At 54.9% G+C, this 14,070-nt stretch overlaps 1 protein-coding gene across 1 annotated transcript; it reads right to left on the reverse strand.

Annotated features, from left to right (window-relative positions):
* Positions 1 to 398: 398 nt before the first annotated feature.
* Positions 399 to 13,646, reverse strand: SAMD14 (sterile alpha motif domain containing 14). The gene is made up of 10 exons (XM_029074915.2): positions 13,522 to 13,646; positions 9,751 to 9,802; positions 6,747 to 6,904; positions 5,823 to 6,165; positions 3,670 to 3,757; positions 3,366 to 3,440; positions 2,679 to 2,838; positions 2,351 to 2,464; positions 1,643 to 1,804; positions 399 to 977 (listed from the first exon to the last, which is right to left on the reverse strand). Exons 2-10 carry the CDS (start codon positions 9,788 to 9,790, stop codon positions 822 to 824), a joined length of 1,296 nt encoding a protein of 431 aa, XP_028930748.1. The 5' UTR covers positions 9,791 to 9,802; positions 13,522 to 13,646; the 3' UTR covers positions 399 to 821.
* Between the last annotated feature and the right edge of the window lie 424 nt (positions 13,647 to 14,070).

Here is a 14,070-nt window from a genome sequence, read left to right on the forward strand (position 1 = left end):
GCGGTGCCAACCCGCTGCTGGCCAATCACCAGTTCTCCCCTGGTGGGTGTGGTGGGGTCCTCCACTGGCCAATCCCTGCCTCTTCCCCTGTGGGCGAGTGATACTGTCCCCTGTTAGCCAATTATCGCCTCTCCCTTGGTGGCTGGGTGTGATGCTGCCCCACTCCGGTCCCAGCCTCAGAGTTTAGGAATGGGAGCTCAGGTCATTTTGGCAGCAGGCGGGATGCAGGGCAGTGCCCACACTAAAAAAAGTCAGCCAGGGAGATCCTCATTTCCAGATTTTCCCAGCGGGGCGCCTGCCCCCCCTTGAAGTCAAAGCAGGCCAGAGCAGGGGGTAGGAGGAAGGGGAGACTATCCCTCTTTGCCCATCCCCACCCAGGACATGATGAGGCCCAGCCGTTTCTTGCAGTGGAATTTATTGTTCCCCTCAGGGTGGGGTCGCTGTGCCCACCCTGTCCCGTGGGGAGGACCGCCAGAGGGCAGCCCTGGCTGGGCAGGGAGTGTGGGGGTGATGGTGGTGGTGGTGGTGGGGTGCCGTGCCCACCCTCTCTCATGGGGAGGGCCACCGAGGGGCAGCCCTGGTACAGCAGTGGGGGTGGTGGGGAAGGGGTGCTGGGTCCCACACTCCATGCTAGAGCTGCCCAGGGTGGGGGCAGGACGGGCTCCCATGCCAGTCCACGTGCCCTGCCCAGTGCCCCGGTCAGTGCCTCAGACCCTCTCTGCGTCCGTGTGATGCCCCCTCCGGGAGGGGCAGACCCCAGGGCCGGGCCGGGCACGGCGGTGGGGGAGGGGCCGGGATCGGTGACGAGGGGGGCTGCTCCCCTAGTTCCGGTGGGACTCCGTCTCCTTGCGCTTGTGTTTCTCACGCTGCCGCTCTGCCTTCTCCTGCGCCTTGCGTTCCTTGGCTGCCGCCGCGCTGAGCTCCTTCAGCTTCCGCTTGACCAGAGCCCGGTCGTGGGAGCTGCTGAGCCCCAGGCTCTATGGAGGGGGATTGGAGGAGGTCCATCCCAGCGGTCATCCCGGGCAGTCCCCTGCCTCTAGACCCAGCCACAGCAGAGTCTCTCCAGGGAAAATCCCCCAAATAGTTGTCCCTGTGCCAACCCCAACCCCTGCATTCTCCCCAGCCCATCCCCCGGTGGGAGGGAGCTTCCGCGGAACCTTCTGCCCACCCCAGGGGCAGATCTCCAAGAATTTGGGGGCTTTAGGGCCTGGCTGTTTGGTCCTAGAAGTAGCATGGCTTAGTGAATAGAACACAGGCCTGGGAATCAGAAGAACCTGGCTTCTAATCCTAGCCTCACCCCGTGTCTGCTCTGTGACCATGGGCAAGTCTCTTCACTTCTCTGGACCTCAGTTACCTCATCTGTCCAATGGGAATGAAGACCGTGAGCCCCATGTGGGACAGGGACTGTGTCCAATCTGATTACCTTGTATTTACCCCAGTGCATAGAACAGTGCTTGGCACATAGTAAGCACTTAACAAATACCCTAATTATTATCATTATCGTTCTAGGCTCAGAACTTTCTGAGGGATCTCTGGGCCTAAGATCAGGGCTCGCAGAGACCGTCTTAGGCCCTGGGCTATGTTCGGAGCTCCGAGGGCATGACCCTGCAGGATGGGGACACACACACACGCACACCCCTACCTTCAGTTTGCCACCGTCCAGCTGTAGAAGCTGCTGCCCGTCCACCCGGCGGGCAGCAAACTCGGCCACGTGCTGCTCCAGGCGCAGGCTCTCCAGCCACTGACCCACCTGCTGGCTGGTCCAGTGAGTGGCTGTGGGGAGGGGAGGAGCCTCTTCCAAGAACTGCGGCGGGGGAGAGACGGGGGCAGAGTGAGGGAGTGGGACAGGAGAGGTAACGTGACTGACCTGAGGAGGGGGTCATCTGTTGGAGCGGAGGCGGCTCAGCCCCCCACCCTGACCTCCACAGCCTTCAGCCTCCTGTCTGTCAGTCAGTTGTATTTACTGAGTGCTTACTGTGTGCCAAGCACTGAACTAAGCCCTTGGCAGAGTGACTCAGTGGAAAGAGCCCGATCTTGGGAGTCAGAGGTCATGGGTTCGAATCCCAGCTCTGCCACTTGTCAGCTGTGGGACTGTGGGCAAGTCACCTATCTGTGCCTCAGTTACCTCATCTGTAAATGAGGATTAACTGTGAGCCTCACGTGGGACAACATGATTACCCTGTATCTACCCCAGCGCTTAGAACAGTGCTATGCACATAGTGCTTAACAAATACCAACATTATTATTATTATTACAATACAACAATAAGACACATCCCCCACCCATAACGAGCTTACAGTCTAGAGATCTTGGCCTTGGCCGGAGGCAGTGGAGCGGCCATCACACTCACCTCATCAGAGGACTGAGACAGCGTGTGGTAGGGGTACGAACACTTGGGCCGGGCACTGCTGGGGAGGCGGGGGCTGCTGCTGGGGGGCGTCGAGTTGTCACTCAACGTGGACTCCTGCGGGGGGGTGTTTTTGTATTGTACTCTCCCAAGCGCTTAGTACAGTGCTCTGCACACAATAAGCACTCCACTAATATGATGAGTGGGTGGGTCAAGAGGCCAGGGTCCCCCCCCCCCGCCCATGCCCACCCATCTCCCACCAGGGAGGGAGATCGGAAGGTATCCCAATCTTGGGGGGAGGCACAGAGGTCAGGGAGACAGCAGCACTGACCTGCGATGCGGACTTCTTGGGGCTGAAGCCCTCGTGCTTGGGGGAGCAGGCCGGGGAGGCTGTGCTGCCCGAGGATGTGGAGGTCTTGCCGCTGTCCGTGAACCAGGAGAAGGGCAGAAATGGGGAGCTGCCCCCTCGGGATGAGCCCTCCACAGACTCCCTGCCAAGACAGCAAGGGGGGTGTGGGCAGGGGGTCCGTTCATTCATTTATTCATTCGATCGTATTTATTGAGCGCTTACTGTGTGTGGAGCTTAGGAGAGTGCAATAGAACAGTAAGCAGATGCATTCCCTGCCTGCAACAAGATTAGTCTAGAAGCGGAGACAGATATTAATAGAAATAAATTACAGATATGGACACTGGGGCTGTGGGCCTGGGAGGGAGGTTGACTAAAGGGAGCAAGTCATGGCAACACAGAAGGGCATAGGAGAAGAGGAAAGGAGGGCTTAATCAGGGAAGACCTCTTGGAGGAGATGGGCCTTCTGTAAGACTTTGAAGGAGGAGAGAGGAATTGTCTGTCAGATATGAGGAGGGAGGGCATACCAGGCCAGAGGTAAGATGTGGACTAAGAGTCGGTGGTGAAATGGATGAGACGGAGGAACTGCAAGAAGGCCTCAAAGCTGGTGCCTGGGCTTCCCAGGGGACAGGGGTGTGTGATACAGGGAGGCAGGGGGCAAGAAGCTGGTACCTGCTGCCCATGGACAGGCGGCTGCCACCTTTATCTTTCCGGCTTTTTCCCGTCGAGGCCCGGCGCAGGGTGACCCTGAGGGAGGAATTAGTGGCAGAATGAGGGGCCGGGGAGGCAGGGGTCTGGACCCAGCGATGGAGTGGGAGCCCTGGAGATAGAAGACTGGACCCCCATCCCTCCCGATTGTCTAACTGGCATCACTTAGCACATGTCCCCCTCCCCCAGACTGGACATTCAAACCCCCGGTTCTACCCTCTACCCCCTGCCACCTCTGGTCCTCCCCTAGGGGCTGCCTGCAACTCACCCCAGGTCCAAGAACTTGTGTCTCGTCTTCTTGTCCAGGCCGATGGTGGGGCTGGATAGCTCAGGGGGGCTGGCATCTCGGCAGTCATCTAGGAGGGCAGTAGGCCTGTCCTCATACCTTTTCCTCAGATACCCCTGCTGATTCCTCCCTACCCTCCCTCACCCTGGGGGTCACTACACTCAATCAGTGGTATTCACTGAGCGCTTACTATGTGCAGAGCACTGTACTAAGCACTTAGTAATCCAAACCCAAAAAGAACATTTGCCCAACGGGTGGGGAGAGGAGGCATGGTGGGCCGACAGTCTCACTTCTGACCAGCAGGGAGTAGTCCCTGCAACTGCCAAATAATAATTAATCATTAAGGTATTTGTTAATGCTTACTATGTCCCAAGCACTGTTCTAAGTGCTAAGGTAGATACAGGGTTATCAGATTGTCCCACGTGGGGCTCACGCTTTTAATTCCCATTTTACAGATGAGGTAACAGGCACAGAGAAGTTAAGTGACTTGCCGAAGGTCACGCAGCAGATAAGTGGTGGAGGAGAGATTAGAACCCACGTCGTCTGACTCCCAAACCCGTACTCTTTCCACTAAGCCACACTGCTATGATCAGCCCTCCGTAGGGCTGAGATTAATGTCTGTCTCCCCCTCTACACTGTAAAATAATTGAGGGCAGAGACTGTGTCAGAATGGCCTCGTGGCAAGAGTCCAGGTTTAAGAGTCAGAAGACGTGGGTTCTAATCCCCCCTCCGCCACTCGTCTGCTGTCTGTTCTTGGGCAAGTCACTTAACTTCTCTGTGCCTCAGTTACCTCATCTGTAAAATGGGGATGAAGACCGTGAGCCCCATGTGGGACAACCTGATTACCTTGTATCTACCCCTGCGCTTAGAACAGTGCTGGGCACTTAGTAAGCACTTAACAAATACCATAATAATAATTATTATTATTATATTTTACTCTCCCAAGTGCTCAGGGAAGTGCTCTGCACACTATAAGAGCTCAACAAATACGACTGAATGAATGAAAATGAATGACACTGTAAGCTCGTTGTGTGCAGGGAATGTCACTGATTATATTGTACTTTCTCATGTGCTTAGTACAGTGCTCTGCACACAGTAAGCGCTTAATAAATACGATTGAATGAATGAGTGAGCGAATTAATGAATGAATTCTATTTTATTAATGACGTGCATATATATATGTGTGTATATGGGAAGCAGCATGGCTCAGTGGAAAGAGCCCGGGCTTGGGAGCCAGAGGTAATGGGTTCGAATCCCGGCTCTGCCGCTTGTCAGCTGTGTGACTGTGGGCAAGTCGCTTAACTTCTCTGTGTCTCAGTTACCTCATCTGTAAAATGGGGGTTAAGACTGTGAGTCTTGCATAGGTCAACCTGATTACCCTGTGTCTACCCCAGCGCTCAGAACAGTGCTCCGCACATAGTAAGCACTTAACAAATACCAACATTATATTATATATTTTAAATTCTATTTATTTATTTTGATGCCCTTGATACCAATCTACTTGTTTTGTTTTGTTGTCTGTCTCCCCCCTTCTAGACTGTGAGCCTCTTGTTGGGTAGGGATTGTCTCTGTCTGTTGCCGAATTGTACTTTCCAAGCGCTTAGTTCAGGGCTCTGCACACAGTAAGCGCTCAATAAATACGATTGAATAAATGAATGTCATTCCTGCCCTGAACGAGAGAGGGCACTGTGGGCCACGGAGCTGCAAGTTCCCTGCAGCTGCAATCCCAATTCTGGCCACTGGGGGGCAGGTACTTTGGCCCGGAGGATCCCCGAGTCGGGTCCATTGAAGATTCATTCAATTCAATCGTATTTACTGAGCGCTTACTATGTGCAAAGCACTATACTAAACGCTGAAGAGGCAGCGTGGCTCAGTGGAAAGAGCCTGGGCTTCGCAGTCAGAGGTCAGGGTTCGACTCCCGGCTCTGCCACTTGTCAGCTGTGTGACTGTGGGCAAGTCACTTCACTTCTCTGTGCCTCAGTGACCTCATCTGTAAAATGGGGATTAACTATGAGCCTCACGTGGGACAACCTGATTACGTTGTATCTACCCCAGGGCTTAGAACAGTGCTCGGCACATAGTAAGCGCTTAGCAAATACCAACATTATTAACTTGGAGGGGGCGCCCCGACTCACCTTCGCTGTGCCGCTCGGCTCTGGGGTCCCGGCGCACGTAGACGGGGGAGCTGTCGGAGCTGTGGCCGGACTTGGGAGGCGAGGAGGCCAGTGGGGAGGCCAAGGCTTCGTGGGAGGAGGTGTTGTGGAGTGGACGGTAGCGGGCCAGGGGGGAGGCGGGGGACTCGTCCTCCTCCGGACCCCCACGGCGCAGGCCGGCCGCCTCAAAGGAGAAGTCGGAGCCTCGGGAGAAGGGGCTGGAGCTGGCCAGGCCTGCGGAGGTCGGTAGGCCGGACCCCAGCCCAGGCAGGGCCGAGTGCAGCGGGGAGCGTAGCCGGTGCAAGGGGCTGCCGGCACCATCAGCCTGTGGATGGAAGGAGACCGTGAGACCCCCCGCGCCTTGGGTGGGCCGTCTGAGTCCAACCTCAGGGGCCAGGCCGGAGGGGCCAGTTCTGGACACACTGGACACATGCTAAGAGCCTGGGCCTGACCACAGTGTCTGAGCTGGGGGGTCTGGTTCCAGCCACACTGCGTGAGGGGCCTGGTTCCCAGTTAGTGTTCGCACTGGGGGAGTGTCACACTGGGACTTGGTCACATCAGAGAAGCACCATAGCGTAGTGGATAGAGGATGGGCCTGGGAGTCAAAAGGTCATGGGTTCTAATTTCGGCTCCACACTTTGCTGCGTGACCCTGGACAAGTCGCTTCACTCCTCTGGGCCTCAGTGACCTCTTGTGGAGAATGGGGATTGAGAATGTGAGCCCCACATGGGACAGGGATTTGCTTGCCATCTACCCCAGCGCTTAGTACGGTGCCTGGCACATAGTAAGCGCTTAACAAATACCATAATTATTATTATTATTATCAGGGGCCCGGGTGCAGCTTAGTCCCCACGTGGCTGGGTGTTCTACCCGCAGGGGGTTCCCCCTGCCCCCCGACCCTCTCACCTTGCGCTCAGGACCCTCGTCGCCCTCAGTGGAGCTGGCGCTATCCCGCAGGCGGGAGCGAGATGGCCGGTGTCGTCTGCCCTTGGCGAGCAGCTGAGCCCGTGCTTTGTGCAGGCTGCTGTCCAGCCGGGCCGTTTCTGGGACCGCGTCATCCAGGTCTGGATAGAGGAGACACAGAGATTGTCAGAGATATTGGAAGAGATAGAAAGATATGCAGAAGCAGTAAGCAGTAATAATGATGAAGACACACAGAGTTGGTCACAGTGAAAGAGATAGCAAGAGATGAAGAGGTGGTGAGGTAGGTGGTAAAACAGCCCCCCTCCTCATTCATTCCTACTCCATCTCTCCTGACTCTGTCAATCAGTCAATCATATTTATTGAGTGCTTACTGTGTGCAAAGCACTGTACTAAGTGCTAGAGAGAGTTCATTATATTGTTATAATATAACAATATACAATATAACAATATAACAGATAGTTCCCCTGCCCATAATGAGCTTACAGTTTAGGGGGGAGAGAGACATTAATATAAATTATATTAATATAAAAAAATTACAGATGTGTACATAAGTGCTATGGGGATGGGAGAGGGGTATGAATCAATAACTTACTATCTGCATTTACAACTTCATTTACAGTGATATCTTCATTACCCTCTAGTAAGCTCGCTGTGGGCAAGGAACATGCCTACAAACTCAGTTATATAGTAGTCTCCCAAGTGTGCTCTCCCAATACTAAATAGTTAGTATTTATTGAGTGCTCGTCCTCAATTATTGGGCTACATGTGCTGCCCCTACAATAATAATATTATTTGTGAAGTGCTTACTACATGCCAGGCACTATACTAAGTACTGGGGTGGATACTAGCAAATCGGGTTGGACACAGTCCCTGTCCCATGTGGGGCTCAGGGTCTTAATCCCCATTTTACGGATGAGGGAACTGAGGCACTAAGAAGTTAGGTGACTTGCCCAAGGTCATTCAACAGGCATGTGGCAGAGCGGGGATTAGAACACAGGACCTCTGACTCCCAGGTCCGTGCTCTTTCCACTACATCAGGCTGCTTCTAACATGCCTGGGCACTCTGGCATGATATGAAAACGCACACAGTGCTTGGGAGAGTACAATAGAGCAATAAACAGACACATTCCCTGCCCACAGTGAGCTTACAGTCTAGAGGGGTAGACAGACGTCAATATCAATAAATAAATTATAGATATGTACGTAAGTACTGTGGGCCTGGGAGGGGAGGGGGTGGACAAAGGGAGCAAGTCAGGGCGACGCAGAAGGGAGTAGGAGAAGAGGAAAGGGGAGGCCTAGTCAGGAAAGGCCTCTTGGAGGAGATGGGCCTTCAATAAGGCTTTGAAAAAGGGGAGAGTCATTGTCTACAGGATTTGAGGAGGGAGGGCATTCCAGGCAAGAGGCAGGACATGGGTGAGGGGGTCGGCAGGGAGATGGACATACAGTGATAGGAGAATGGTAGTGCCAGGGGGCAGGCTAGGGTGCCAATCCCCTTACCTGGGCGGTGCCCCTGGTCACTGCAGAGATTTCTGATCCAAATAGATGGGGCGGGTTCGGGGCAGGGAGATGAGAAAAATCTCCTCCCTCCGTCTCAACCCTTCGTTAGCGAGAGCTCAGCGTTAGGTCTGCGGGAGCTCATTAACATTTAATCAGGCGGGGATGAGTAAGGGGCGGGGTCTTCCTGGGAATTAGGGATCAAAATGCAACTCCAGCCGCCTCTGGGAGGCTAGGGAGAAGAGGAGAGCGAGACAGACCCCCCAATATGCCTAGACACAGCCAACCTATCTAAGCCCCTTCATAATAAGAAGTAGTGAAATGATAATAACAAGCAGCGTAGCCTAATGAAAAGAGCACGGGTCTGGGAGTTGGAGGACTTGGGTTCTAATCTCAGCTCTGCTGCTTGCTAGCTATGTGATCTTGGGCAAGACACTTAACTCCTCTATGCCTCACTTTCCTCAGCTGTATAAATGGGGATTCAATACCTGCTCTCCTTCCTTCTTAGACCAGAAGCCCAATGTGGTACAGGGACTGTGTCTGATCTGATTAACTTATATCTACCCCACCACTTAGAACTGTGCTTGACTCAGAGGAAGCACTTAACCCATACCATTCAAAAATAAAATCGTGGTATTTGTTAAAGCACTGTACTAAGTGCTGGGGAAGATAACTACAGACACAATCCCTGTCTCACATGGGGCTCATAGCCTAAGGAGGACAGAGAACAGGTGTTGAGTCCTCAGCTGAGAAAACTGAGACACAAAGTCACACACACCACAATCTCACACAAAAAATACACGTCAAAGTAACTGGATAGACAAAGGGAAAGGGAGGAAGATCTTCACTCAAGTATTGGTCAGCTCTGGATTGGACGCCCGCCCCCCCCCCCTTTTTGGGAAGGGTGGAAGAGAGAGGTAATGATAATGATGGTATATATTAAGTGCTTATTATATGCTAGACACTGTACTAAGCACTGGTAAGGAGCCATCCTTACCATCAGTTGGCTTTCTTTTTCCCTTGCCAACCAGCCCCCCCATCACGTCACCTTATTCCCCTGCTTAGGTGCCTGTCAGCCCCTGGCTCACTGCAGAGGAGTCAGCCAGCCAGTCGATCGTATTTACTGAGCACTTACTGTGTGCAGATCACTGTACTAAGAGCTTGGGAGAGTACAATATAACGATATAACAGACAAATTCCCTGCCCATAATGAACTTACCATCTAGAAGAGGGAGGTGCCTCTCCTCCCTCAACCACGAGGGTCCTCTCCGTCATTCAATCAGTTGTATTTACTGAGCGCTTACTGTGTGCAAAACACTGTACTAAGCGCTTGGGAGAGTACAATTCAACAATAACAGATACATTCCCTTCCAGAGCCTCTCTCTCAGATGAAGCCCACGTCCCCATACCAGGCTTCGAGTGGGACAGAGACCAGCAGATCCCCAACTTCCATGCGATAACTCCGCCCTCCCGGTAAGGCCAGGTCACTTACCAAAAACCTCGTCTGTGTCTCGTAGCTTGGAGGAAGCCATGGCGAAGGAGAACTGGAGGAGGGAGTGTGTGTGAGAGAGAGAGAGAGAGAGAGAGATTGAGGTGTCTCCTCCTCAGGCAGCTGCTACCACTCCCTACTCCCTTCATTCCAGCTCTGCCACTGACATGCTTTGTGGCCTTGGGTCAGTCTCTTCACCTCTCTCAACCTCCACAGCCCAATAGTAATAATAATAATACTATCAGTCCTATTTAATGAGCATTTGGGAGAGTACAATATAACATAGTTGTTTGACACGTTCCCTGCCCCCAAAATGAGCTTACAGTCTGGAGGAATAATAATAACAACAATAATTGTGACACTTGTCGACTGCTTATTATTTGCCCAGAATGGGGTGAAAGGCCATGGGGCTGGGGTGGACCCCAGGTAAAGCTTTGGATCAGAGAGTAGGATGCAAACAAGAGAATGATCCTCCCTCTTCCCCTCTGAGCCTGCCCATCTTCACATCGCAGCTTTAATCAACCAATCTATCAACTGTATTTACGGAGCTGTGACTATGTACAAAGCACTGTACTAAGCACTTGGGAGACTACAATATCATAAGGTTAGTAGATATGTTTCCTGCCCACAGTGGTGTTATAGTCTAGAGATGCTTTCTCCAAGAGGCTTTCCTGGACTTCCCTCACCCATTCTCCATCCACCTAGCCTCTTCCTAGGCCTGCTCCACCAGGGCCAGTACCATACCATAAGCAAGTTAGGCATTCATTTTGGGGCACCATATGTTGAGGGAGACTACATGAGGCTTTCCAAAGATGGGTCCTTCCAGAGATGGCAGCCATCCTTGATGGATCTTCCAAAGATGGTGGTGCCATCTTGGTTTCTTTGTTTCTGCCTGGTGTCGGGGTCACTGAAGGTCTGAAGCCAGCCCTGCCCTGTGCTAAGACCTTAAGTCACTCTTGGGTGAGGAAAGACAGCCCTTGACCAAGGTGGGTTGCCTGATCCATACAGACCTATGCATATGAGGGCACAAGTCCCCCTAAGAATACGTGTGACCCTCTACAAGCTGGTCTCTCATGGCCAGGCGTCTGTCAGGAAATCTGACTTTGGAGCCAACAGAGGTGGTTGGGGGGGGCTTTTCTGGCCCCCTGACCTGGGGGTCTCTGGGAGAACTCTTGCTCTCTACCCCCTGCCATCCCCCTCTAATTTCTTGGTGGCAGGTGGAAGAAGGAGTAGAACAAATCCCATCACAGAGACAGAAAGGAGTTAACGGCGGGGGGAGGGGGGGAAGAGCTGAAGGCAAATCCGGGTTGACCCCCTGCCCTGTTTTTCTACTTTAAGATCCGGCCCACTTGCCTCTCACCGTCCTTGTCCCAGAGAAGCAGGAATACTGGCTCCACCCCATGGTGTTCTGCCCAGCACTGGACTGGACTGGACTGACTGTCAGGGGCAGGGGGTGGGGTGGTCTGGGCAGGACAACAGAAAAGGTTCAGCTCGGGCTAACAGGTGGTTTGGGGCCACTGGGCCGGGACCTGGACTCCAGAAGGCCACTGGGGGAAGTAGCTGGCCCATTCCAGCCTTCCCAGGCCTGGAAGTCTGTTTACTAATTCGTCCCACTCCTATTTGCTAAGAGCTTTGAGATCCTGGCACGGGGTCCCCGGTTGTGATTGAGGTCGAGGGAGTCAAGGGGGGTTCAGTTGCCCTTCGCATCTCAGGGGGTCCGTGCGGCAGGTGCACCTTGGGGGGTACAACTCAACCCAGACAAACCCCAGAGGCTTTGGCCCAGGAGGGGCCCGTCTGCCCGACTCCTCTCTCCCTCCCGGGAATTGGGTTTCTCTTCTTCTGGCAACGCCCCTCTTTGACTCAGCAGAAGTTAAGTCCCTTTGCGCCTCCCATCCACACCCCAGCCAAGCCCCCTCACTCGCTTAGAGACATGGAGGGAGGAGGGTCCTTCGGCAGATCAGCCCCTTGGCTCTAAACCCAGGTCTCCCCCCTCTCCATCTCCCGGAGACTAGGTCCCCCCCACCCCCGACCTGGTCACCCTCAAGACACGGCGGGGTGGGTCTGGGGAACTCAGACCCTTTCTTGGGTCCGGTACATCCTGGCGCACTCCCCCTGCCCACGCCCCCCGGGCCAGAGACCGGTCCTGATGAGGAGGAGGGGAGGGGAGGGGAGGGGTGGGGAGAGGAATGAATGAATGAGAGGGAGGATAGGGAAAGGTGGAGAAGGATGGACAGGGGAAGGATGGAGAAAGGAGGGAGGGAGAGGAGAGCCAGGAGGGAGCGAGAAAAGACCAGTGGAAGGCAGAGGAAAGAGACCCAGGGCCAACCAGACAGTGAGCTCATTGTGGGCAGGTTGTTATATTGTACTCTCCCAAGCGCTTAGTACAGTTTGCACACAGTAAGAGCCCAATAAATACGAATGGATGGATGGATGGATGGATGGATGGATGGATGAATGAATGAATGAATGAATGAATGAATGAATGAATGAATGAAAGGGCAGTTTAAGGAAGGATGGAGGGAGAGGAGAAGGGCGGGGTGAAGCTGGACCCTGGAGGCAGACAGGGCCGAGACCAGTAGAAGCCGTCCCCAGCCCCCAAGCCTCCGGAGGGGGTGAGAGGGTCTCCCTCTGATGGAACTGGCATTCCACCCCCGCCCCCCAGGAGGAGAGGGGGGCTCTGACGACCCCGTTGAGATGGACATGGAGCTACGGAAGCCCCAGTTGGCCCTGCCTTCCCGGCCCCCCCCATCCCGGCCCCCTCGCTGGATTCTCCGAATCGTGGGATGGGGGGTGAGGGGGAATACTGGGCAGGGAGGGGTTAAGCCCAGCGCTCGCGCCACCGCGCCCCCCACCCCATTCAGGCTCCCAGCCCCTCCGCGGCGCTCTTTATTAATTTATCGATCGCAACAGGATGAGGAGAGCCGGGGGATTCGAGATTCAAACATCAAATTGCCTTCCGCCAGCCCCTACCACGGAACCGCCCACTCCTAAACCGACCGGAGCCCCCCAGGCTTTGGTGGGGGAAAGGGGGGAGCCCAGCCCCCTCCCCAATGAGCCCCCCACCGCTCCAATCACAGCCCCCACCCTCAAGAAACCTCTTATAACCCCCCTCCTCAGTCTGCCCCCCACCCCAATAGCCCCCTTCCTCAATTACAGCTCCCGCCCTCCAGTCAGACCTCTACCTTAATAAACTCCCAATAACCCTCCTCCCCAATCATAGCCCCCGCCCCAATAAACCCTGAATAACATCCTTCTCAGTCAACCTTTCACTCCAATAAACACCCCACAGCCCCCTTCCCCAATGACAGCTTCCCACCCCGCCAGACCCCCACCCCAATAAACCCAATAACTCTCTTCCCCAATCCCAGCTCATCACCCCCAGTCAGACCCCTACCCCGACAAACCCCCAATAACCCTCATCACAGCCTTCATCCCCCATAAACCCCCAATAGCATCCCCTTTCATCCAGTCCCTCACCCCAACAAATCCCCAATAACCCCCATCCCAAATCATAACCCCCCTCCCAATAACCCCCCCAATAATACCTCTGTTCAGCCAGTCCCCTCACCTCAATAACCCCCTCCACCCATTTCAGCTCTCCGAACATGGGCATCTCCCACCCCCAATCACACTTCCCCCCACCCCCATCTCCAGACCAAGGGGCCTAAGTCGACCACTGAACCGGGAAGGGGGGGTAAGGTACCCCAAGCTGCAGAGACCCTCTCCCACCCCCACCCCTTCCCAGGCTCGGCCCCTCGGCCCGGGACTTCTTACCTCCAGGATCTGGCATCCTTAGCGCCTCACGGATCCAGCGTGCGGGGGAAGGGGCGGCGGGGCAGACCCCTCCCCCAGGACCCCGCTCCCTCTCCTGGGAAGAACCTCCTCCGGGAGGGCCTCCCTGACCTCCGTGGGGGCGGGGGGGAGGGGGAGGGTCGGCCGGGCGGAGCCGGCTAGGCTGGGAGACAGAAGAGGAGGATGCGGTGTGGCAGTGTGTGCGTGATGTGTGTGTATGTGTGTGCGCGCGCGCGCGCCACTGTGTGTGTGCGTGTGTGTGTGTGTGTGTGTGTGTGTGTGTGTCTGGGTGTGCATGTGTGCACGCCTCTCTGTCCCTCTCTCCCTCCCCCCCGTACCCTTATGTCCCCCCTTTCCCTCCGCCCAGTGTCCACCCCCACCTCGTGGACGCCCGGTTCGAGGCCCGCATCCTCGGCGTAGACAAGGCCACGCATCCCGAGGGACCGGACCCTGGAGGACCGGCCGCCGGGGTCCGGAAGACCGGGGCCGGAGAGACAAAGAGGAGCGGAAAAACGGACGCGGGAGGATGCG

The sequence above is a fragment of the Ornithorhynchus anatinus genome, chromosome 11 (assembly GCF_004115215.2).
Source record: "Ornithorhynchus anatinus isolate Pmale09 chromosome 11, mOrnAna1.pri.v4, whole genome shotgun sequence".
In the NCBI taxonomy this organism is placed as follows: Eukaryota; Metazoa; Chordata; class Mammalia; order Monotremata; family Ornithorhynchidae; genus Ornithorhynchus; species Ornithorhynchus anatinus.